This window comes from Pipistrellus kuhlii, unplaced genomic scaffold (assembly GCF_014108245.1).
Source record: "Pipistrellus kuhlii isolate mPipKuh1 unplaced genomic scaffold, mPipKuh1.p scaffold_m20_p_5, whole genome shotgun sequence".
Lineage (NCBI taxonomy): Eukaryota > Metazoa > Chordata > Mammalia > Chiroptera > Vespertilionidae > Pipistrellus > Pipistrellus kuhlii.
This window is the reverse complement of record NW_023425551.1, coordinates 32,307,820-32,332,245: the sequence shown is the minus strand read 5'-3', so window position 1 is coordinate 32,332,245 and position 24,426 is coordinate 32,307,820. Positions and strand designations below refer to the sequence as shown.

The 24,426-nt window shown below is 38.4% G+C and overlaps 2 protein-coding genes and 2 pseudogenes across 4 annotated transcripts in view; all 4 read right to left on the bottom strand.

Annotated features, from left to right (window-relative positions):
- Positions 1–24,426, bottom strand: part of PDSS2 (decaprenyl diphosphate synthase subunit 2) — a 177,090-nt gene that overhangs the window by 25,570 nt on the left and 127,094 nt on the right. For 2 of the 3 annotated variants that reach the window (XM_036413654.2, XM_036413652.2), the window contains 2 exons: positions 16,954–17,127; positions 14,970–15,101 (listed from right to left, as the gene is read on the bottom strand). In XM_036413654.2, coding sequence (XP_036269547.1) covers positions 14,970–15,101; positions 16,954–17,127 — 306 coding nt within the window. The remainder of the gene's footprint in view (positions 1–14,969; positions 15,102–16,953; positions 17,128–24,426) is intronic. The other variant, XM_036413655.2, reaches the window with a different exon arrangement.
- On the bottom strand, positions 3,606–4,199 carry LOC118705208 (annotated as a pseudogene).
- Positions 5,261–8,427, bottom strand: LOC118705205 (polypyrimidine tract-binding protein 1-like). The gene is given in 4 exon segments (XM_036413651.2): positions 5,261–7,371; positions 7,373–7,412; positions 7,491–7,892; positions 7,895–8,427. Coding segments are annotated over 4 exon segments (1,578 nt in total). The 5' UTR covers positions 8,382–8,427; the 3' UTR covers positions 5,261–6,722.
- Positions 11,212–13,792, bottom strand: LOC118705427 (annotated as a pseudogene).

The following is a 24,426-nucleotide window of genomic DNA, read 5'->3' as shown; positions in this document are numbered from 1 at the left end:
ACTTCATTACTAGGGTTTGGAAAGATGGATTCACTCATCTTTTTGTCTCCTGTAGGTGAGCTTCTTGTCAATCCAGGCCATGAGAAAAGAAAGTAATTTTTCCTAATCTTTAGCAGTTCACAAAACATGTATGTTTGAACCTTGTTTTATCTTAAAAACATGTGAAATGGGGGTTGGGAGAAGGGATCTGAAATGGCAGCAAAGTAGGTGGAAGCCGTACTCACCTCCTCCCAGAACCAAACTGGAATTACAACTAAAGTATAGAGCAACCAACCCGAATAAATTTTAAGACACTGAAGAAAGAAACTGAAGAAGATACAAATAAGTGGAAGCATACATTGTGTTCACAGATAAGAAGGCTTAACATTATTAAAAGGTTCATACTACCCAAAACAATCTATAGATAGATTCAACACCATTCCTATCAGGATACCAATGGCATATTTCACAGAACTTGAACAAATATTCAAAAAATTTATATGGAACCACAAAAGACCCCACATAGCCTTACCCATCCTGAAAAAGAAGAAAGGAGAAGGTTGGAGGAAGCAAACTATTATATCAAACTGCTACCAAACTACTATATTACAAGGCTACAGTAATAAAAATAGTATGGTACTGGCATAAAAACAGACATATAGATTAATGGAATGCAATAGAGAGCCAGAAATAAACCCATGCCTCTATAGTCAGTTAATATTTGACACAGGAGGCAAGAACATATGATGGGTTAAAAACCATCTATTCAATAAATGGTGTTGGCAAAATTGGACAGATATGTGCAAGAAAATAAAACCAGACCACCTTCTTACATTGTGCACATTCAGAATACAGTAAAAATGGATTAAAGACTTAAATGTTAGATTTGAAACCATAAAAATCCTGGAAGAAAATATAGGCAGTAAATCTTGGACATTTCTCATAGCAATATTTTTTCTGATATATCTCCTTGGGTAAGGGAAACAAAATGGACTACATCAAAGTAAAAGATTTTTGCATAGCAAAGAAAACCATCAACAAAATGAAAAGATAACCCACTCAGTGGGAGGGCATATTAGCCAATAATACATCTGGTAAGAGATTAATATCCAGAATTTATAAAGAATTTATATACCACCTAAAAAAAAAAGAAAAAGAAAGAAAAAGATGGCTCAGAAGGCAAATTAAATTGATTCAGATAAAAAAAAAGAACTTATAAAATGCAACATAGAAAACACACACGCAACAAAACACACAAAAACCCCACACACACCTAAACACACACACAAAAAAGCCAAAAATCAAACAATCCAATTAAAAATGGGCAAAAGACCTGAATGTACACTTCTCCAAAGAGGCCATACAGAAGGCCAATAGACACATGAAAAGATGCTCACCATCACTAAGTATCAGAGAAATGCAAATTCAAACCACAATGAGATATCACCTCACGTGTATCAGAATAGCTATCATCAATAAATCAACAAACAAGTGCTGGTGAAGATGTGAAGAAAAGGAAATCTTTGTGCCCTGTTGGTGGGAATGCAGATTGGTGCAGCCACTGTGGAGAGTAGTATAAAGCTATCATCTCAAAATAAAAAATGGAACCGCCATTTGACTCAGTGATCCGACTTCTGTAAATATAGCCTAAGAATCCTGAAACCCCAATCAGAAAGAATATATGTACCCCTATGTTCACTACAGCCTTATTTACAATAGCCAAGATTTGGAAGCAGCCCAAGTGTCCACTGGTGGGTCAGTGGATAAAAACGATGTGGTACTTTTACACAATAAAATACTACTTGTCTGTAAAAAAAAGAAAATCTTACCTTTTGTGATAGCATTGATGGACCTGGAAAGTATTACGCTAAGTGAAATAAGCCAGTCAGAGAAAGACAAGTACCATATGATTTCGCTTATATGTGGAATTTAATGAACACAAAGTAACAATCAAAACGGAAACAGACTCATAGATACAGAGAATAGGCTGACAGTTGTCATTGGAGAGGGAGGTTGGGTGGAAAAGGTAACCCATAGAAACAGAAACAGTGTGGCGATTACCAGAGGGGAGTGGGGCGGGGAGAGGTAGAAGAGGGCAGAGGAGGCTAAATTACTTGGGGTGGTGAACACACAATACAATATACAGATGATGTATTACAGAATTATACACCTGAACTTATATAAGGTTTATTAACTAATGTCACCCCAGTAAATTAAAAAACGTGCAAAACTATATGAAATAGACAAGATGTGTGCCAGTGCTCATGACATTGGAGGCCTGCTCAGACAGCTACCATGAGTACTGTAAAACAATATTCTATACAAAAGCAAAAAAAAAACCAAAAAAAAAAAAACCCCAGCACTCTGAGAGGATGCACAGAGGGATTGATTCCAAAGGTTCATATACCAGTCTCTGCAGACTGAGCCAGATAAATTCCCTGTTGGTAAGTAATGGATGTACAATGTGGTCTTTTATTTTAAGAAGCAAATGCTTTTTCATAAGTCAGGTAACAAAGAAGGATCGGATGATATAAATGAACTGTTTCCAGTTTCCACCTACTGTTATCTGGACTTGAAAGCTGGATACAGGGAAACCTTTTTCTAAAAGCAGAAAACTAATATTCCACAGCAGGGAGTCGAAAAATCCTCGAGACTGATCATCCCTATTATCATGTTATTCTTCCCCCATGCTATCAGCGACAGTCTTTTTTAAACTTTATTTTAAAAGATTCTCTTCTTTAGCTTTCAATGAAAACTACTTTTCTCTCAAACTTTTTAGTTGAAAGAATATAATAAACACCCATTTGCCCTCCACCTAGATTAACCAATTGGTAGTATTTTGCCATATTTGCTTTCTCTCTATATGATCATTTGTCGAGTATATGAGAGTAAATTGTAGACATCGTGATGCCTCATCCTTCAGCATTTATCTCCAAAGAACAAAACGATGTTCTACGTAACCCAACACATGATCACACATGACAAGCGTAACACTTACTATAATATTTAAGATATAATTTATATTCAAAATTTCCAAGTCAACCAACAGTGTCCTTCCGAGCTGTTTTTATCACAATTGAAGATCAAATTAAAAATCTTATATTCTTAATGGATGTCATGGCTTTTTTTTTAAAAAAAATATTTTATTGATTTTTTACAGAGAGGAAGGAAGAGAGAGAGTTAGAAACATCAATGAGAGAGAGAGACACTGAGCAGCTGCCTCCTGCACACCCCCCACTGGGGATGTCCCCGCAACCAAGGTACATGCCCTTGACTGGAATCGAACCTGGGACTCTTGAGTCCACAGGCCGATGCTCTATCCACTGAACCAAACCAGTTTCGGCATGGATGTCATGGCTTTTTAAAAAAATATATTTTATTGATTTTTTTTTTTTTTTACATAGAGAAAGAGAGAGGAATAGACAGTTAGAAACATAGATGACAGAGAAACATCGATCAGCTGCCTCCTGCACACACCCTATTGGGGATGTGCCCGCAACCAAGGTACATGACCTTGACCAGAATCAAACCTGGGACCTTTCAGTCCGCAGGTCGATGCTCTATCCACTGAGCCAAACCAGTTTCGGCAGATGTCATGGCTTTTTAACATCTTCTAATCTACTACAGTCCACACACCACTACATTTTATTTCATAATATTGACATTTTTGACAGATATTTTAAAAATTCAAACACCATTCTGATCACTCATATTCCAAGAACTCTGAAATAATAAACCAAAAAGAAACAGAAGTTAAAGATTGATCTTCAAACAGTATAGCCAAGGATGCCACACTTGCCTATGATCTTGCCGACATAAAATCACATCCTCTCCTCAGTGGTCACCAAACCATTCAGCAGAGCTTCCTTTACTGTGAGCTGTCACAAACTACCAGTTTGAGCACTAGTGACTATATTTTTCCAGCTCTGAATAGCTGTAGGGATCGCAGGAGGGTTGGTATAGTGCCAAAATGTGGCCAATCAAGGCTTCCATAGGTCACAGTAGTGCTTACTAGTGGGCCTCTTCTGCAAGGTTACGGACAAATTGGGCCATGGCCCTAGGGTGGGAATTCTGTGACCGTGGACGGCCAGCTTTATGTCCAATATTGGCATTTAGTTCAGGTCAGTTGCTCTGCAGAATGTCCCTTATCTGGGATTTGTATGATTGTTTTCTTATAGTTCAAGTATAACATTCTGGCAAGGTAATTACACAGATGATGCTGTTACATCAGGAATTACCCAATAGCAGTTTTCTCATTATTGGAGAATTATGTTTGTTAGATATATTTAATTTTTACATTCTCTGTTACATCAGGAATTACACAATAGCAGTTTTCTCATTATTGGAGAATTAAGTTTGTTAGATATATTTAATTTTTAATCTATAGGGTGCTTTCAGTCCATGTAATACTTGGTTTCTCGTTTGATTAAAAGATTACATTGGTGGCTACAAAAAGACATTTTAAAGGTATTTTGTCTTGGCATAGGCATAAATATAATTGGTTCCTTTAGAGAAAACAGGTCTTACCAGAAATAAACTCTCTGTACATTTGCATTGGTATTAAGAGGTAGAGTTTATGCATTAAAAAGGAGGTTTGTTAGGGGATAGAAGAATGGTTTGGGTATAGTGTGTGAGGATTAAAAAGGTTTCAAGTCAGAAATCTACTATATCTGCTAGTCCAGCAGTTAAAGTAGCCAATTGAGTTTTTTTGGTTTGGTAGAAGAATCCGGCTCTCCAGTTACATAGCTGGAAAGGTTTTAGATTACAAATATGCATGCGTTACGTATATACATACTAGCTTTGTCTAACCATCTTTGTCTTAACTTTTTGAATAAGAACAGTAGGATATTTAGGGACAGCCTGGCATTGGTAATATGCAGTTCACGTAAGGTATTTTATGGCTGGTTATGACAGTGTCAGAATGCCACAAGCCTAAGTGACATTTTGGTACTTTCAGAAATAACCAAGAAATATTATAATTCTTATTTCTGTAGGTGACTTGTAATGGCAGCAGAAAACTAGGAGGATCATTAAAAATAAAGCTGCTGACCTGCAATAGCCCCTGGACTCCCCAAGAGTTAGAGCTCTGTGATTCCCAGGAAGATTCCACCTTCTTTTTATTAGGGATCAAATGCTAACTGAGTAATGACTTCACCTCCCTAGGGCGAATCACCCATTCACTATCAGTAGTTTTACCTGATCATTATTTTTCAGCAGCTACAAATTTAAATTTAAAATTAGGGGAGGGAGAAATCTGTAGAATTTATTTATTTATTTATTATTTTTTTTGCAGGATACAGAAGAGTTTATTCAAAGTCCAGTACAGACTAGCCAAACTGCCTTCTACAATGTGAATAGAAAGCCTGCAGAAAAGGCAAAAGTTGTTATAAAATCGCTTTTAATTCAGTTTTCTCAACATTACAAGCTGTAAGGCAGGCAACAGAATGTGCCATGCTCCACATTACAATACTGAGCCTGTAATTGCTGGTATCAAAATATACATCTGTGTCACCATAAAAAACTGTATTTGCTGCCCCTCATGTCTTACAACAGGTATAAAAAATTATAAATATTTAATCCCTTGTCCCCGCCCCAACATGAACACTTGGGGTCCAGGCCCAGGAAGAGGAGCCAGCCAGCACAAGGTTTGTGCACAGGGAAGCCCTTTGGACCCATGAGTAAGGACTATACAAGGTATAGGATACAGTTAAGACTTGAGGGCTATTGTCCCACCTTAATGGGTCTCAGAGTTAGAGGCAGAAAAAAAACCAAAAAACAAACAACTTTGGTCCATGATTTGCAGGAAAAAAGAAACCCTGAAAGTTTAAGAGAGCCCTTGTCCTCCCAGACAGAGGACAGGCTGTGTGTAAGACATCTGAAGGTCGCAGGCCTGGGGCTTTCTAGGAAGAACCCAGGCTCCGCAGTGGCCGGCCCCACTGCGTCTGCCCTGAAACTAGATCCTGCCCTGCAACTTAATTACAAGGAATAAAATAAAAAGTACAGTATACAGGTCATATAAGGAAGAAATTTAGATTACACATACCATTTTTATCATCTTGCTATATAAAAGGTTACTTAAAACTATTTCTTTTGCATATAAATGAAGATTAGAATATTTGGTCAACTGGAATATTGCTAGGCACAGATGTCTGCAACTGCATAAAAGCACAATACAAAGACTTATTATAAAACAAAGCTCCAAGCTGAAGAAGTGCCAGGGATGCACCCTAGATGGTCTTGGCCCAGAAGGGGCACCTCAAGCCAGGGGCAGGGAAAGGAGAGAATCAACATTCTTGATTAAATGGAGGATTAGGATGCCTGCCGACCCTGCAGCTGGCAGCCTCCTGCCATGCCAGGCACATGATCCCTGTGGGGAAGCAGTCTCCTGTCCCCAAACCCCTATGTATTTCTACTGCAAAAAAAAGGCCCTGCCAAAGCAGTGGGTTTTAAGGCACAAGAAAGCTGAATGGAGGCTTGGGAACACCCACCCTGCAGGCTGCAAAGGGGTAGGCATATTGTCCGCGGGTCACCAAGAGCCTGAGGCTGGCACCCTATCTCCCAAAGGTGAGCAAGGTGAATTAGATTTAATTTTTTTAAAAACAGGTAAACTGATTTTCTCTTAAAAAAAAATAAAATCTCTGGTCTTTTTAAGGTCACTTCAGCTGCTTTTTAAAGTGGCTATTTTCTGGAATGATGGAAGTTGTTGCCAGGACTACCCGGCAGGCTGGTCCTTGGTGGGGAGCCTAGATAGTGGACTTGGAGAAGGACACCCGCAGGTGGTGGTTCTCTCCCAGGTCGTGGTTGTGTAGGTCGATGAGTGCCTGGATGGCCTCCTCCACTGAGCCCATCTGGATCAGCGCTATCTTGCAATCCTTCTGGAAGAACTTGAACCCTTTGACAATTCCGCCGTTGCTGGAGAAGAGCATCTTGAGGTCGTCCTCAGTTATGGAGGGCGGAATGTTGGAAAGGTGCAGGGTGGCTGAGGGTGGGAAGATGTTCTGGAAGTTCTTGGAGAAAGGCTTCTTGAAGCGGTGGAGGGGTGAGTTCCCATAGTCTTTGGTGAGGCCCTGGTCCTCCTGGCCCTCCCGGGGCAGCTGTACATTTTGGTGTTTGGAGAGGGTAATGCGCACAGGCTTTCCATGCAGCTTATGTCCGTTAAGGTGGCTTATGGCCAGTTGGGCCTGGCTCCCATCTGCCATCTGTACCAAGGCATTCTCCTTCTTATTGAACAAAATCTTCACCCGTTGCACATCGCCATACACGCCGAAAAGAATAAAGAGGCTTTGGGGTGTGACTCTCTCAGGGTTGAGGTTGCTGACCAGCAGGACAGAATTTCCAGCCCCTCCCAGGCCTGGGATGGCGATCCGGCCAGCTGCCGCCGCCGCCGCTGCCCAGAGGGGCCAGGGCCCCATGCATATTGGGAACAGAGAGGCCTGCAGCTTGAGGAATGGCAAAGGTGGGAGGGAAACCAGCTCCTGCATACGGAGAGGCTGACATTATACCAGGTGCACCAAAGGCTGCGGCCATGGTCTGGTCCAGAGAGGGTTGGCTGTCACCAGAGGGCAGGTCAGGACGGGTGTAGTCTCGGCTCTTGTCATTGTTGTACTTCACATTGAGGCTGGTGAGCTTAGAGAAGTCGATGCGGAGTGTACAGCAAGCATTGTAGATGTTCTGCCCATCCAGCGACAGCTTAGCATGCTGAGCGCTCACGGGTTCAGCATACTGCAGCAGTGCCTGGAACCGATTGTTCTTGGTGAAAGTGATAATCTTCAAACCTGTGCCAAACTTGGAGAAAATCTGGTGAAGCACGTCCAAGGTGACTGGGTAGAAGAGGTTTTCCACAATGATCCTGAGCACTGGACTCTGGCCAGCCATCGCCATCCCAGCATCCACAGCAGCAGCTGAGGCAGCAGCGACAGGTTCCCAGACTGAACCGAGTTCACTGCCTGCAAGGCGGCCTGGGCCCGTGTCTGGTTGGGTGAGCTGTCAGTCTTAAGTTCCTTATGGTTGGAGAACTGGATGTAGATGGGCTGGCCACGGAGCACAGGTGTCACCGAGGTGTAGTAGTTCACCATAGTGTTGGCTGCCTCCTCTGTGTTCATCTCAATGAAGGCCTGGTTTTTCCCTTTCAGCATCAAGAGGTTGGTGACCTTCCCAAAAGGCAGTCCCAGGGAAATAACCTTGCTCTTGGTGACATCACTGGGAAGCTTCCGGATATGGATCACTCTGGAGGGCACACCTGTATTTCTGTTGTCACCTTTGAACTTTTTGCTGTCATTTCCGTTTGCTGCAGAGGCTGAGCTGCTGCTCATGATAAAGGGTCCGTTAGTGACACAGGTAGAGAAGAGCTCGTCTGATCCCCGCTTTGCACCAACTGCTATGTCTGGGACAATGCCGTCCATTGCACACAGAAGAGACCCGCTAGGGACGGAGTGGAGGTGCTGGGATCGAAATCTGTAGAATTTAGTATGGAGATGTTGGCCAACAAATATTTTTCAGCTGTTTCAGGTCTGGTTAGTGCCCTAAATTGCCTCTTGTGAAAGAGTATGGTGTGTGTGTGTGTGTGTGTGTGTGTGTGTACCTATGGGTGCGATGGAAGAGGGCTAGCTAATCTTAAGATTTTTTGGGGGGGAAAGAGAGAGTTGGAGAGGGGTAACAGCGCTTGATATGAAAAATTCCAGAGGTGCTCTTCCTCCTGACTTCACAATGATGTTGAATGGGCACTAAGGGTATGTCATATCCTTCCTTCCTTGTCTAGTCATTAATTCTCACTTTCCCCAAGCAGGAAATCAAAAGAGTAGATAGGACATACAACTGTCTGAGAAGAGCAGGAAAGTTATTTCATATGCGAAAATAAGAAATCATAGGTGACTTCTACCTTCAGGAACAAGACTTTTCTATTTCTCAATCTCAGAACAAGTATTAAGCTTCTAATAGAGATAAATATTTTTCTTATGATGCATTTCTTGCCTAAGAGACCTATTTCTTAGATTTATTTAAGAGCTGAAAGGGACCTTAGAAATGATCTAGTTCAAAAGCCATCATTTTGCAGAAAATAATAAAAAAGACGTGAAAGGATGTGATTAAGGTTTTACAGATGCTAGCAAAGCCCAAACTAGAAGCCAGGCCTTCCAAATCCTGGTCCTCTACGGGCCATTTCCACTACACCAACTTGACTCTATTTAACAAAACATCTGCCATCAAATATAGCTTATTCTGCGAAGATGACACCACTCATACTTTTTTTTTTTTTTAGTTAAGTATTTATTTATTTATTTTATTTTTTAAATTAAATTATCTCTGTACATATACCATTGCCCCCCCCCCATACATTCCCTCCCTCCCCAGAGTTTTGTGTCCATTGGTTGTACTTATATGCATGTATACAAGTCCTTCGGTTGATCTCTTATCTTCCTCAGATCTCCCTTCCTGCTGTAATTTGACAGTCAGCTTGTTACTTTACTGTCTCTATATCTATCTTTTGGTTCATCAGTTTATAATGTTCTTTATTATCCATAAATGAGTGAGGTCATGCACCACACGTACTTTTTGATAAATATTAACTGAATGACTACTCCAAGTAAGTCACTAAGCCAGGTACTATGAATAATTCAAAGGTGAATTCACTATTATCCTTAAGGATGTTGCAATAAAATTCAAAACTTGAGGGAGGAGAGGACCCACAAATGTGCAGAGGAGGCAAATTTCATGAAAGAATTGGAAAAAGAGCATTAGAAAGGACCAGTTTTAGAATTGATAAGAAACCTCCATGAGATTTAGGATAGAATGTCTCTCTTAAGTGTTATGCAAATTGTGTTCCCTAACTCATTCACAGTGCCAGATCATTCTCTTATACAGCTTTATATAAATATGAAATTATAATTTAGAAAATTAAAATAAACTTGTTAGGTATTTTCAGTCTGAAGAATGTTGCCACTGACATTTATTTGCTTCAGATGAATGCATCCTCTCTCATCAGTCACCCTGTTCATGACTCAGATGTACAGGTATAAGGAGAAGAGTCTGAAGTCAGTGGCTACACACCGATGATTTGGAAAGGATATCCCTTTGAATTTAAATCAAATTGGGGATACTGATTTGGGAATATTTCACCAGCTGTTTAAAAAATTCTGGACTCTCGTGTTGTCTACATTGACAACTTAGCGTTCTTACGAGGAAACTAAGAGTTAAATATGTTCTTTTTCTGTGAAGTTCCTTTAAAATTCATATCTATGCTACTCTTACATGTATATGTATATATCTGAATAGTTGGTAGCTTTCACTGAACATATTTAGTTGTATTTTTTTCAACCAAAATGTAAATCTGTAATGTATTCTACTGTAACTCAATTAGAGCTACTAACACCATCTGTATATATATTTTCAGTTCAGCTGTCAAAAAATACATAAATATACCCTTAGTGATACAATATTCAATAGTCATGTAATATCTCTCTTGTATGATACTTCATTTAACATTTTTCTATATTGAAATGCATCAATTTTCATGTTCTTCCTTTTAGAATTAGTATTTTAATACAAAAGTCTTTGCCCAATCTCTGATAAATTTTTCCTGGTATAGATAACTAGAAGTAAAATCACTGTAATAAAGTATGTAACATTTTAAAATAAAAGTTTTAAAATAAATCCAAATATGTGTATATTATTTAAAAAGTCAAATAATATAAGACTTCTACTAAAATTCCAACCATTCTCTAGACTCTGTCTGTTCTGTGTCCCTTTCTTTAACTGTTTCTTTTGCTGTAAATCTTCATACATTATTCCTCCTTGATTAAATTTTACACATTATCTATTGATCCTACCATGAAAAAAAAATCCCATTTCTTTTATTTTTCTTTGAGAAATCCACCTTTTTAAAAACAATTTCCAGCCAAGCTCAAAGCAATCCCACTTTGTAAGTAATTTACATGGACAATTTAGGCAGAGGTAGGGGGTACCTGAATTGTAAGGAAAATGATCTTATCTTCTCTCTCTTTAAATTTTTTTTATTGTTTATAGTATTACATAAGTCTTCTTTTTCACCCATTGACCTCTCCCTAACCACCCCACCTCCACATTTCTTACATGACCAAAATACATTTTCCCCTTAGCTTCCTTGCATTGATGACACTTGCTTTAAATTAATATTTGTATTTTATGCTATATATATGTGTATATATATATATTGTGTATGTATGTGTGTGTATATATATATATATATATTAGGCCATGTAGAGAACTGATTAATTTCCTTTCTTACACATTAAAATTTTTTTATTATCGCTAATAACCTCAATTTATCTCATTTGTTGAGCGTGGCTTTTAAAATGTGGGCCCCAAATTCTTGGAAACTCTTCCCATTTGATAGGTGAGATCTACAACCCTCCCCTTGAATCGCCAGGAGATCATGAAAATGACTGTGTGACTTGGGAGGCTGACCCTAGGATATGGTGCAGCTGTAACACTTGTGTTTGGAGTTCCAATCAGGCAGGTAAACAGTCTGACTACTCTGCTGCTGCCGTGCTGTGAGGAAGCCAAACTAAACGGAGGGGCCATGTGTGAGCATTCCGGTTGGTCAGCAGCCTGGTTTTCGTGACAGCCCAGCCCAGGTACCAGGTGAGAGTGAAGTTTCCAAATGATCACAGGCCCCAGCATTACTGAGTTACTTCCAGCCACTGGGTCTTTACACTAGAGGCCCCAGAAATCACAGATCAGTCACCCCCTCAGTGCACTGTCCAAATTCCTGACGCAGAGAATCAATAAAATGATTATTAGAAGTAGCTAAAATTCGGGGCAAATTTTGTTTTTGCAGTAATGGTAACAGGAACCTTTACTTTTCTGTGCCTATCATTAATTTGTCCCTAAATTCTCTATATGGTAAAGTACATTAGGCAATCCCAGTACCATTTTTCCCTTAGAGATAGTTCTCCTGGAGGTCTCTGTCCTCTTGTTCCAATCCAGATTGGATGCATAGCCATCAGCCTAGAGCTTGCTTGGATGTTCTAATATAGCATGTTACTCTGAGGACATGGGCCCTGGAGCTAGGCTACATGAGTTTGAGTCCTGGCTCCACCATGTGCTACCTGTGTGACTGTGCACAAGGTAGTGAATCCCTCGGATTTTCCATTAGAACAGTTCTTGGCACATGATAAGTGTTCTTATTATTGGCAACACTGTTGGCTTATTATTCCTCCCTTCATATTCCTCCCCACTGCTTCACACCTATGTCTCATCCTCTACTTCCTAAATTCCACGACTTCTTTTTCTTGGTTACTCACTTGCCTTGATAGAAATACTCCACCAGCTCTCTGAAAAAAGATGCTTGGAGGGTAGGTTTTTTGGAGACATTGCTTATCTGTTTTTAATTGTCTTTAATGTCTCACTTGATAACATGACTGGCATAAAATTCTAAGTTGGAAAAGTTTTTCTCTTTGAATACTGAAGTAAACTCCATGGTCTTGAAGCTTTCAGTGTCTCCATGGTCATTTTGATTACTATGATTATTTTTTTAAAAAGTGCCTTGAGTGGGGATCAAACATATAACCTTCGTGTTCTGGGACAATGCTCTAACCAACTGATTCTTTATCCTTTGCAGGTAGGATTTTCTTTTTCTTTCTATTAGTACTAGGATATCTTTTTTATCTCCATTGTTTCAAAAGCTGATAATGATGAAATTTGTCATGCACTTTTAAAATTCATTATTTAGGGCACCAGTTCAATTTGAAGATTGAGGTCCTTCCGTTTTTAGAAATTTTCTTTTCTTTTAAAAAATTCATTGTTAATTTTTTGTTTGCATTTTTAATATTCTCTTTTTGGGATTCATAATAGAATCTTTTAAATTGGTCCTCTAATTTTCTTAACTTTTTTATTTTCTATTATCTTTTCATTCAAATTTCTGGGAGATTTTTCTCATTTATACCTTCTATTAAAAAAATTCTTCTTTATATTTTTTATTTCATAATTTCTCATTCTTGGATTGTCATTTTAAAAAGATATAACCTCTTATTTTATGGACTTACTATCTCCTGAGTTTACTGATTATAGTACTTTTGAAAATGTGTGCGTTTTTTTTTTTTTTTACACTTTCTTTGTTTCTTCTAAGTTCCCTCTTTTTTTCAGTTTGATTTTGAATCATTCTTTTCTTTTATTAATGTTATTTCATGTCTTTTATTAACCCATATACAATTGTCTTCTGGTTTGTTGAAGTAATAGATCAGATAACAGTTGCCACAATGTCATCTGTCAAAGAGACTAGCCATAAAAAACTCCAGCACCACATTCATTGAAGGCCATTCCTGATGAGGGCAACTGATTTTGCCACTCTTGTCCACTTTGTAGTATTTTAGGACAGCCAGCTTAACCTTCTTTCTCTGATGCTTATTCTTCTTGGGAGTGGTGTAGGACTTCTCCCTTTTCTTAGCACCACCATGAAATCTCGACACAAGATGAAGAGTGGATCCTTTTGAATGTCATAGTCAGACAAAGTATGTCCATCTGCCAGTTGCTTGCCAGCAAAGATTAGTCTTTGCTGATCAGGAGGAAATCCTTTCTTATCCTGGATCTAGGCCTTTATGTTTTTTATTGTATCCAAGGGTTCAGCTTTGAGAGAGATGGTCTTCCCTGTAAGGACGTTCATGAAAATCTGCCACTGCACCTCAGATGACGAATCGGAAAGGGAGAGCCTTGCCTCATTCTTTTATGGCAGAGGTTTTACTCAAATGCCCAGTGGTCCTCTAGTACCTATGGTGCTGCCCTTGGATACTTTGGGGCTTGTCAACTGGTGGGCCTCACTGTTGAAGGGCTGCAAGGACATGGCGAGCTCACTGGGGGCCTCAGTCATTCACATCTGCAGGACTTATTGCCTGAGCTTGACAGTTTCCCCAGAAAGGAATCCTATTGTTTCCTACCTGGTGAATAAGAGGGATTTTAAGATGGCTGAGAGCATTTTGAGAGCCAATAAGGGGAGGAGGAGTAGGGGAGCAAAAATCTCATTTTTATTTTTTTTAAAAATATATCTTATTGATTTTTTTTACAGAGAGGAAGGGAGAGGGATAAAGAATTAGAAACATCGATGAGAGAGAGTCATTGATCAGCTGCCTCCCGCACATCCAGCACCAGGGATGTGCCCACAACCAATGCACGTGCCCTTGACGGGAATCGAACCTGGGACCCTCCAGTCTGCAGGCCAGTGCTCTATCCACTGAGCCAAACCAGTTTCGGCTATCTTTCTGAATGCAGATGCCATTTAGGAACTCTTTGCTTTAAGCATGGTGGCTATCCCCTCAGCTGTGCCTGGTTCCTTCCCTGTGTCAGCCTCAGGTTAACTCAATCAATCAGAACCACGAAGTTACATAAATTCCGTGAAGTTTTAGGTAGAAGAGCAAGAACTTTTGAACTAGGATTTCTGGATTAAACAAAAAACAAAAATGTTTCCTTTTATCACCCACAACTTCCCCATCCCAAAAGTGGAACATTTATCCAACTTAAGCCCCTTTACCCTTCCCACTTAACCATGCTTTCCCCCAGTGTAATGCCTGAGAACTTGAATATTCAGGGTCCAAGTTTGTTTTAAAATAACCCAATGAGCTGACAGACGGACCTCCTGGAATTCTGCAGCTTGTGCTAGAGCTTGCAGATGGAAAATTGCTGTCAGTTAAAGGGTAGTGCTATTACCAGAGCCCAATTTTTGAAAGCCTTTAGAAAAAAAAATCATCTGAGTTAATTAGTATCACCATACACACTAGTTTTGTGTTGCAGTATCCTAAGAATTCAGATAATAACAAACATAGTATTGCAGTTTCAATCTTGTAAGTAACATTTTACCTCTTAAAATGTACAATAGATTACAAAGTAAGACTTTTACCTGTTATATGAATAAGTTCGTATATGGCTGATCTATATGGCTGATGTCTTAGATCATCATAAAATATGAATTATGTTCTAAAATCAGTTAATTCTACTGGAATCTAATATAGAATACTTCAGTTTACCTCGCCAATCTGTTTAATCCACAAATCTCTTCCAAGAATCTCCTGATGTAAGACTACAGGAGCTGAGTTCAGATTAAACGTCGTGGGGTCACTGGTCTTTTCTTTAATAAAAGGCTGGAGATCAGAATTTATCTAGAAGGAGTGAAAAAGAGTTAAGTAAGTGAAATGCATATACACTAGTATGTCTTAGTCATATACTGAATGTATTAGGTAATATAGTGAAAAATAAAGTTTAAGAAATGCAGGTTTTAGGTTTACTTTAATAAGCCAAAACCTAGTTTATATGATTAAACAATAATCTTTAAAATATTTTTTCCTTAACATATCCCTTTTTTTATTTAGCAGAAACCTTTATTTTACTTTAAGTTCAAGGTTAGGACTTAAAAACATCTAATAAATATAATTGCTTAATAAGCTAACCTAAGATTTAATAAAATATGTAAAAATTATCTGGACAAACTACATTTATACTAATATTAGTGGCCCAGTGCAAAGAAAATTAATTAGAAGAAATATTTTAATATCACTATTTGCCCTTTCTCTATAATAGAAGTGTCAACCAAATTCACAATCGACAATGACATATCAAAACACACACATGCAATTGGTGCCAGCAAGAGCTTTATATGTATCGTGCATGCATGAGTCAATTTAGCCTTTTATAGATATATAATAAATTTGCTTAATTAGACCTGCTTTCTGATATAGCTAAACTTTTTCCAGCCCAATGAAGCATCCCAACTTCTCTTTCTGGTAATTGTTAGCAACACAGCAGTAAATATCATCACTAAGCAGATTATTATTGTAGATCTTGCCGGGAGAACCAAGGGTAAAATGTTTAACTGCAGCAGTGTTTGACTGCATTCTGTGCAGTGACAAAACCTGAAGTCACTTTCAGGGCCCACCACTTCTTACTTCTTTTCAGTTGGGTCATGTTTCTAAACTTTCTAAATCTCTGTTTTCTGGCTAATGAAAAGAAAATAGGATTCCACCGAGTCTCCTATCTACCTACTCCAGGACTTCTGTGAGGATCAAATGAGATGAGGCACGGGAAAACCCTTCACAGACATTTGGTTAAAGTGTGAAATGTTTGCACCTGGCTATAAAGCAAGTCATATTCCCGGGCTGAAGAAACTCCAAGGAGGCTAGCCATTATGGAGAGGAAGGTGGGCCACATTTTGCACCATGGGTCTTAGCAGCATTGGCTGTGATTTGGTGGGCTGTTGCTCTGATGTGGTAGCGGGGCCTGTGTCCCACTTGGGGGAAGACGAGTATTGCTTTGTGGGTGCCAGGTCCGAGGTGCCAGTGAGCATCAGGGCAGCTCCTGTGTTGAGTGTCTGCTCCTGATGGTCAGTGCGCGTCAAGCCACCAGTCGGAGGGTCGGACTCTTAGCATATTAACTATGTATATATATGTTTCCTCCTTCTTATAAGCTATTTAAGTAACATTTAAAGTACAAATATTAATATATTAAGTACAATTTTACAATTATATATCCATAGAGGAAACATTGGAAAGCTAATCTTAGGACATTTTATATTTTACTATGCCTATTCAAAAGAAACTTGTTATTAGAAGTAAAGCTTTCAATTTTATTCAATACATTTCCAAATTTCATTAACTTTCCATAATTTGTTTTACATAAGGAACTAGAAAAGAACTGCAACAAAAATGAAAATATTCCATAAATAGCAACATTACATGTATTAATAATTTAACAATTGCAAGAGTTCTTTCAAGAACCCTTTCAGGTGGTAAGAAAAGACAAATATCACAAATATGGTTAAAGTAAGCTACAGCTTTCTGTAAAAATTACACAGTATTCACCAATCACACTGTTTATATAACAATCACTGTCTATGACTGATAGGTTTTAAACACACAATAAACATTTTTTGAGAAAAAGCTTACCAAATGGCCCAAGGTTTCTGATGTATAATTTTAGCTCTTTAAGCACTGAGAAGGAGAAAGGGTATGCAAATACCTTATGACTCATGGCCATGTGCTTCCCATACTGAAATGCCATATCCTGAACCTCGGCATCATGCTTTGCTAATTCCATTGCAGCTTGGCAGCTCTTTGCTAATAAGGCACCATGGGAGAGAAAAGTCTGCTCCTTCCAAGTCGATATTCCAATGTCATTTGTGATATGATCTTCCTAAAAATGCAACAAAAACCAAGACAAAAAGGTGTTGGAAGTAAATGAACTGTTTCAGTTTTTAAAGAATAAAAGTTAAGATACAAAGTATTCAAAATACTCACGCTATTGCCACAAGACAGAACTAAGAGATGCTGAACCTACCTAAAGAGAGCTAAGGGGCCTTTAAAAAAAAATAAAGGGCCCATATTCTTTATTTTTATTTTTTAATTGATTTCAGAGAGGAAGGGAGAGGGTGAGAGGGATAAAAACAGTAATGGTGAGAGAGAATCCCTGATTGGCTGCCTCCTGCACATCCCCCACTGGGGATTGAGCCTGCAGCCCAGGACCCTTCAGTCCTCAGCCCAACTCTATATCCGCGGTATGGCTAGGATGAGAACTGCCCTTTTAAGGGTAAGGAGGAAGGGGGGAAATGAAAAAAAAAAAAAATGCTGAAGCAAATTTAGGTAATTGGACCTCTAACTCCCTTATATATTGACATCAGTTCTTAAGTGCTTATATTCTAAAATACAAGAATCCTACTTCTGTTAACTTATATGAAAATGTCAAAGGCATAATGAAGGAACTACAATCTTTTGTAAACAGTTAAACAGAGAAATCAGAGAGGAAGCAACCCATCATAATGGAGTACTAGTATAATTAGGTTATTCATCAAACTTTATTCCCATAAGAAGAAACAACACGATAAAGGAGGGTATAACTGTAATTTATTTAGTTTCTTCATTTTTAAATTATGAAAATCATTATAGTACCTGTGAGTATACACACACTTACTGACTCTAGACCAGTGACATTAATAAAAATATAATGAAAGCCACATCTGCAATTTAAAATTTGCTAGGAGTTACATTAAAAAAGTTAAAAAAGAGGTAAAATTAATCTTAATACCATATTTTATTTTATCCCAATATATAAAAATATTATTTCTATATATACTAAATATAAAATTATAAATGAAATAATTATATTTTTATAATGTTTCCAAAACTAGTGAGTATTTTATACTTTCAGCACACTACTAGACACATTTCAAGTGTTTAACAGGTTGAGGAGCTAGCGGCTAGCCTACTGGATTACTCTGATCTGTGCAGTGAGCTCTCTAAGGGCAAAATGGTGAAGTAAATATATAAAACTATGTTTATTGTATGGTGTTTCTTTGAAACAATTAACTAGAGTTAATGGACAAGGATTAATTAACTGAAACATTTTACATAATCCTCCTTTCACCATTATTTGAGGACAAAATAAAAAATAATGAGTAAACTTTAAAAGGAATCATTAATGCCCAGCCAGCGTGGCTCAGTGATTGAGCCCCGACCCATTAACCAAGAGGTCCTTGGTTTGATTCCCAGTCAAGGAACATGCCCGGCTTGTGGGCTCAATCCCCAATAGTGTGTGCAGGAGGCAGCCAATCGATAGTTCTTTCTTATCATTGATGTTTCTATCTCTTTCTCCCTCTCCCTTTCTCTCTGAAATCAATAAAAACATATATAAAAATTTTATAAAAAATTTAAGCTAAGTGAAAGAAGCCAGCTCAGCTACAGGAGACCACATACGGTACATTCTACTTATTTGAATTGTAGATTAGTGGTTGCAAAGGCTGGGGTGGAAACTAAAAATGGCCATTAAGGACCTTAAGGGGGCATGTTTGACAATGTCCTAAAATTGATTTATGGTGATAATTATACAACTCAATAAAGTAACCAAAAATCATTAAATTTTATGATGTCAAATATATCTCAATAAAGTTGTTCAAAGAGAAAAAAAGGTAATGAGTATAATTTTACATATTTTAGCCTCAAGTGCTTAAATTAATATTTAAAAAATTTGCCAAAACCGGTTTGGCTCAGTGGATAGAGTGTCGGCCTGCGGACAGAAAGGTCCCAGGTTCGATTCCAGTCAAGGGCATGTACTTTGGTTGTGGGCACATCTCCAGTAAGGGGTGTGCAAAGGCAGCTGATAGATGTCTCTCTCTCATTGATGTTTCTGACTCTCTATAAAATATTTCCTCTCTCTTCCTCTCTGTAAAAAATCAATAAAATATATTAAAAAATTTTTTATGCAGCTCTTAATGCACTTTTTGTGGTTTGTATACTACCCTTCTTTAACCATACAACAAACATTTATTTAGGTCCTATTATAGGTCAGGCTCTCTGTGAAACAGTAAAGATAACGAAGATTTTAAATAGATTGTCCTCAAGAAACTCACATACAGAATGGCTTATATCCTTGTCTATATGTGGATATAAGTGTATCGATAAATCAGTACAGTTCCGTGGTAGGCAGACAGGCATGAGCAGAGCAAGGACAATGGGCCAGGTACAGAAGGTCACCAGGGCAGAAAGCCTCGGGTGCCAAAACTGGGAAAACAAGGACCACGCCCCAGGGTCACCTTTTGTTTTCTCACATGTCTCTGGTCATTTGGTTCAGACCTACAGCCCCTGGCCTTTCATATCGTGGGTCATGCAGTTTGGGCCCTCCCCTGACCTTTCCTCCCCTGGCACGTCACTAGTCTTGTGGCAGACCCCTTCGAGGAGGAACAAGGGACCGAAGAATGGCCTCATGCCACTCTCATGTGGGCCCTAGCACAACCACTCTCTTAAGCATTAACCCCTGTGGATATTATCTAGGACTCAGTTGTATTTCAGCTCTAGGACCAGAAAAGCAGCAAAACCAGGCAAGCGATGCCATGTCTGACATAAGGACAAGTTGAGGGGACTAATGACCTGCCCTAGTGCCAACCATGTCCTGGAAAGCTGATGAATTGTCAGTGAGTTCTTCCTCCGAAACACCCGTCTTTTGAGTAGATAAAAGCCTTTAAGAGAAAGAACCCTATGTGGCCAGTATGGAACACACACATGCCTTTCATCACCATTTCCCCTAAGAACTTTTTCCTTGCCTCTCTCTTTCTCCTAAGCTCCCTTCTTCTAAGGGCCCTTCCTTTGCCTCTGTAACTTGTTTCCTGAGCCCATTTCCACCCCCTCTCCCCCAATGGCTCACTTCTATCTCTGTAACTTTCTAAATAAACTTTTTGATATAGTTTGAATCTTGGCTCCAAATTCTTTCTTAGCCAGAACTCAAACGAGGTTGCTGAACCAAGTTCCAGTCTCCAGTAACATTCTGGTACCATTTTGCTGCCAAAAGTTCTATTTCAGAATTATTCTTACAGGATATCCAACGATCAAAGATTAGTTTTGTTCATTTCATTTTTCTTATTATGATGACGACATTTTATTATTCATCATTTCTACATTTTCAATTATGCAATACCCGATCACTGAAAAAACTTAGAAAATCCAGATAATAAAGAAACAATTAGTTTATAGTCTCTTGAAATCTGCTACCATAAGTTAATCAGGCCATAAATCAATAATTCTGTTCTTAAGTTAATCAGAAATTTTATTCCCAGAACATGAAATTATTACTTATGAACTTGGTTAAAAATGAAACAGTCTCTCCATTCATTCAATTGTACAATAAAATACTGAGAAACTGGTTTGGTAACTACATCCAAATCAGTTTTTCAGATAGCAGATATATAGAATTGGTATGAAATGAATGAATGCAGTCAGGGTAAATGAGATTTAGATATACTCACAGCATCAACTTACACATGTGCACTTTTTACTGAAGACTTATTATTTATTAAAGGAAGATACATTCAGTGGATAATTATTTTTGATGGAATTCCTTTTTCCCCCCAGAAAGGTAAATGTATGTCAACATATCTATCAAATGACTATCAGATAGAAGTAGATTAGTTTTAAAAATATAGGTCTCTTATTCACTGTCACATGATCTTTTTGCTCAAATAAAGCTGGTTCAAAAACACACAGGAAAAAAACCTGAAACTTGCAAGACAATGTTTGCGCTGGTGGTTTTGCTCACACATAAAATGCTGTTCTGCTACTGAGATGTCTGGGGGATGTGTACTTTGAGTTGCTTTTTATTTATTTTTAAAAATATATATTTTATTGATTTTTTACAGAATGGAAGAGAGAGGGATAGAGAGTTAGAAACATTGATGAGAGAGAATCATCGATCAACTGCCTCTTGCACAACCCCTACTGGGGATGTGCCTGCAACCAAGGTACATGCCCTTGACCGGAATTGAACCCGGGACCTTTCAGTTCGCAGGCTGACGCTCTATCCACTGAGCTAAACCAGTTTTGGCTTGAGTTGCTTTTAAACAGTAGTAATACATTTGTACATAATTATTCACATGACAACAAAGTATGTTTATAAAAGAGGCTGCTTGGGATTAAAGGTCTGGTTCATGATCACAGAAAAAAGAAGGCAAACTAGCCCTAGCTGGTTTGGCTCAGTGGATAGAGTGTCAATCTGTGGATTGAAAGGTCCCAGGTTCGATTCCAGCCAAGGGCACATGTTTGGGTTGAGGACTCGATCCCCAGTAGGGGGCATGCAGGAGGCAGTCAATCAATGATTCTCTCTCATCATTGATATTTCTATCTCTTTCTCCCTACCCCTTCCTCTCTGAAATCAATCTATCCATATATATAAAAGGCTAAGTGACCTATCATTCATCTGTCTGACCAACTGCCTGGCCAGTACATATGACACACACTGGCAATTTAAAAATAAATGCTGACTTGCGCATGCAAAATACATATAAAGCTCTTGCTGGCACCCATCGCATGCATGTTTTAATTTTATAATGCTGTATTATATATACTATTTTGACATGTAATTTTTTGCAGTCATGTAATTACTGCATAAATCTTTCTTCTAATTAATTTCCTTTCAATGTGCACAAGTCCGTGCACTGAGTCACTAGTAAAAAAAAAAAAAAAAAAAAAAAAAAAAGCAAACGAATTGACCTAGGAAAATGTCCAAGTCCCAATTAGAATCTGCCAAGCCAAACTTCTATCTTTCATATTATCAGAAGAGTTCAGAAAACTAAGGAACTAACTACCTGTTGAAAAAAAAGTACTTTAAAGAAAGTATGCAAATATTTCCTGTTCTCGTGCTTTCTACATCAGATTTATACTTTGAGCCACTATATTTATAAATACAGCATAAATTTGAGTTTGATAAGAGATCAGATCTCTTTAATGCCACATTAAACCATTAAATTAAAAAAAAAAATGATTTCAGAGAGAAGAGGGAAAAATAGAAACATCCACGATGAGAGAGAATAATTGGTCAGCTGCCTCTTGCACGGCTCCTACTGGGGATTGAGCCTGTAACTGGACATGTGCCCTGGCCAAAAACAGAACTGTGACCTCCTTTTGAGATCACAGCTGAGATGACTAATGACCTGCCTTAGCACCAACCAATCAGTGGAGACCATGTCCTGGAAAGCTGATAAATATTCCATTGAGATCCTCCCCTGAAATACCCACCTTTTGAGAATACTGTAGATAAAAGCCTTCAAAAGGAAGAACCCTATGTGGCTAGTTCATGGGTTGATGCTCAACCACTGAGTCACAACGGCTGGGCACATTAAATCATTTTAAATGTTTGATTTGAATTGTCCCTTTCAGCTATTTTGAGGAGCTAAACAAATGCCATAAAAGTTTATTAGCCTTATTAAAAAAAAAAAAAGTAAAGTTCAAGAAATTTTCAATAAAGACCTTGTAAATTTAGGGATAAGAAGAAAGCAATGGAGAAAATAGTCTAATATTTCCTGGGAGCTATGTAATCATACCTAATTATTATATTAGCTCTCAAAAATTCATTTATCATTATTCCCATTTCATAAGTAAGGAGACTTATAGACTGTAGTTTGACCAAGATTGGACATTAATAAGTGGCAGAGATGGGTCTCAGATATATATAGCAACTGGATTCTGCTTTGCTTAATACATAATAGAAATATACGCAAAATATCTTTTACAGTTTGAAAAGATTGTATTTAGGAGTGACAAGTTTCATCTATGTATCAAAAAGCATTTTAGCCTGGATGGCGTGGCTCAGTGGTTGAACGTCAAACCATGCACCGGAAGACTGCAAGTTCATTTCCAGATCAGGGCACATGACCGGGTTTCAGGCTCAATTCCCAGTAGGGGGAGTGCAGGAGGCAGCCAATGGATGTCTCTCACGGATGTTTCTCTCTCTCCCTCTTCTTTCCTCTTGCTCTGAAATACTTTGTTTTTAAAAAAGTATTTTAGCCCTAGCAGGTTTGGCTCAGTGGATAGAACATCAGCCTGCAGACTGAAGAGTCCTAGGTTCGATTCTGGTCAAGGGCACATGCCTGGGTTTTGGGCTTGAGGCAGGAAGCAGCCAGTCAATGATTTTCTCTCATCATTGATGTTTCTATCTCTCTTTCCCTCTCACTTCCTCTCTGAATCAATAAAGATATATTAGGAGGGGAAAAAGTATTTTAAACCTGTAAACCCAGTCTTTAATAATATCCATTAGAGAAATTCAAAATTCTAGAGTATATAAGTAACAAGATTACATAGCAGATATCGTATTTATTTATTTATTTTTTAGGAACCCTAAGGAAGGAAAAAGAATGAAGTGATTTGTTCTGACTTATAATTCAATCACATTGGAGATAGTAAAGTTCTGTTTTTTAAAAGTGTTTTTATACAATAAATAAAGCTATTAAAATTTTATTCATAAATTAAAGAGAAGGGTTTACAGGGAATTAAAAAATCAGGAATTCTTTGGTCTAGTGCCAGCAAGCCCCTTCCTGCCTTACTCCCTCAGCAGTTCTTGCTGAGATGTATGGCAATTACCATGCTGAAGAGTGGTCACGATGAAGGGAAGACTATTTTACAGCATAAACCCTTCAGCAGCGGTATCCTTGGGATGGGGGAAGCTTCTCACAGCTAGAGGGCAGCAGACAGTCTTCAGATGGGTTGCACAGGAGAAGCAGTAGGGAACACTAATTCTTTGAGATGTACAAACTGAACAGCACCAAGAAGGAACTTGGCTTGCTTTGAAATGCTGTGTAAGCTGATGCTTGACATACCGTGTAAAAGTAGATGCAGTTCAATCGATTTTGTGTGTGTGTGTGCGTGTATGCCTGTGTGTGTATGCTTACTACATGACAGGCGCTGTGGATATGCCTAGGAGTAATGCCTAATTACATTTTATAATTAGGCATTAATTAGGTATTATTCCATGACCTTTACTAGAAGTTCAGCAGGGGAGAAACAATAAAGTTAGAAAGTAGTTTGGTATGTGAAAGAAGAGCTATGCTCACAGCACAGGGAAAGGAATGAATGATTCTACAAAGGAAAGGTTTAAGAAGGCTGGAGATGGGGTGGGCAGCTAAATAATAAACTGAAATTAGCCAGAAATATAAGGTAGGGGATGACTTTAGGGCTG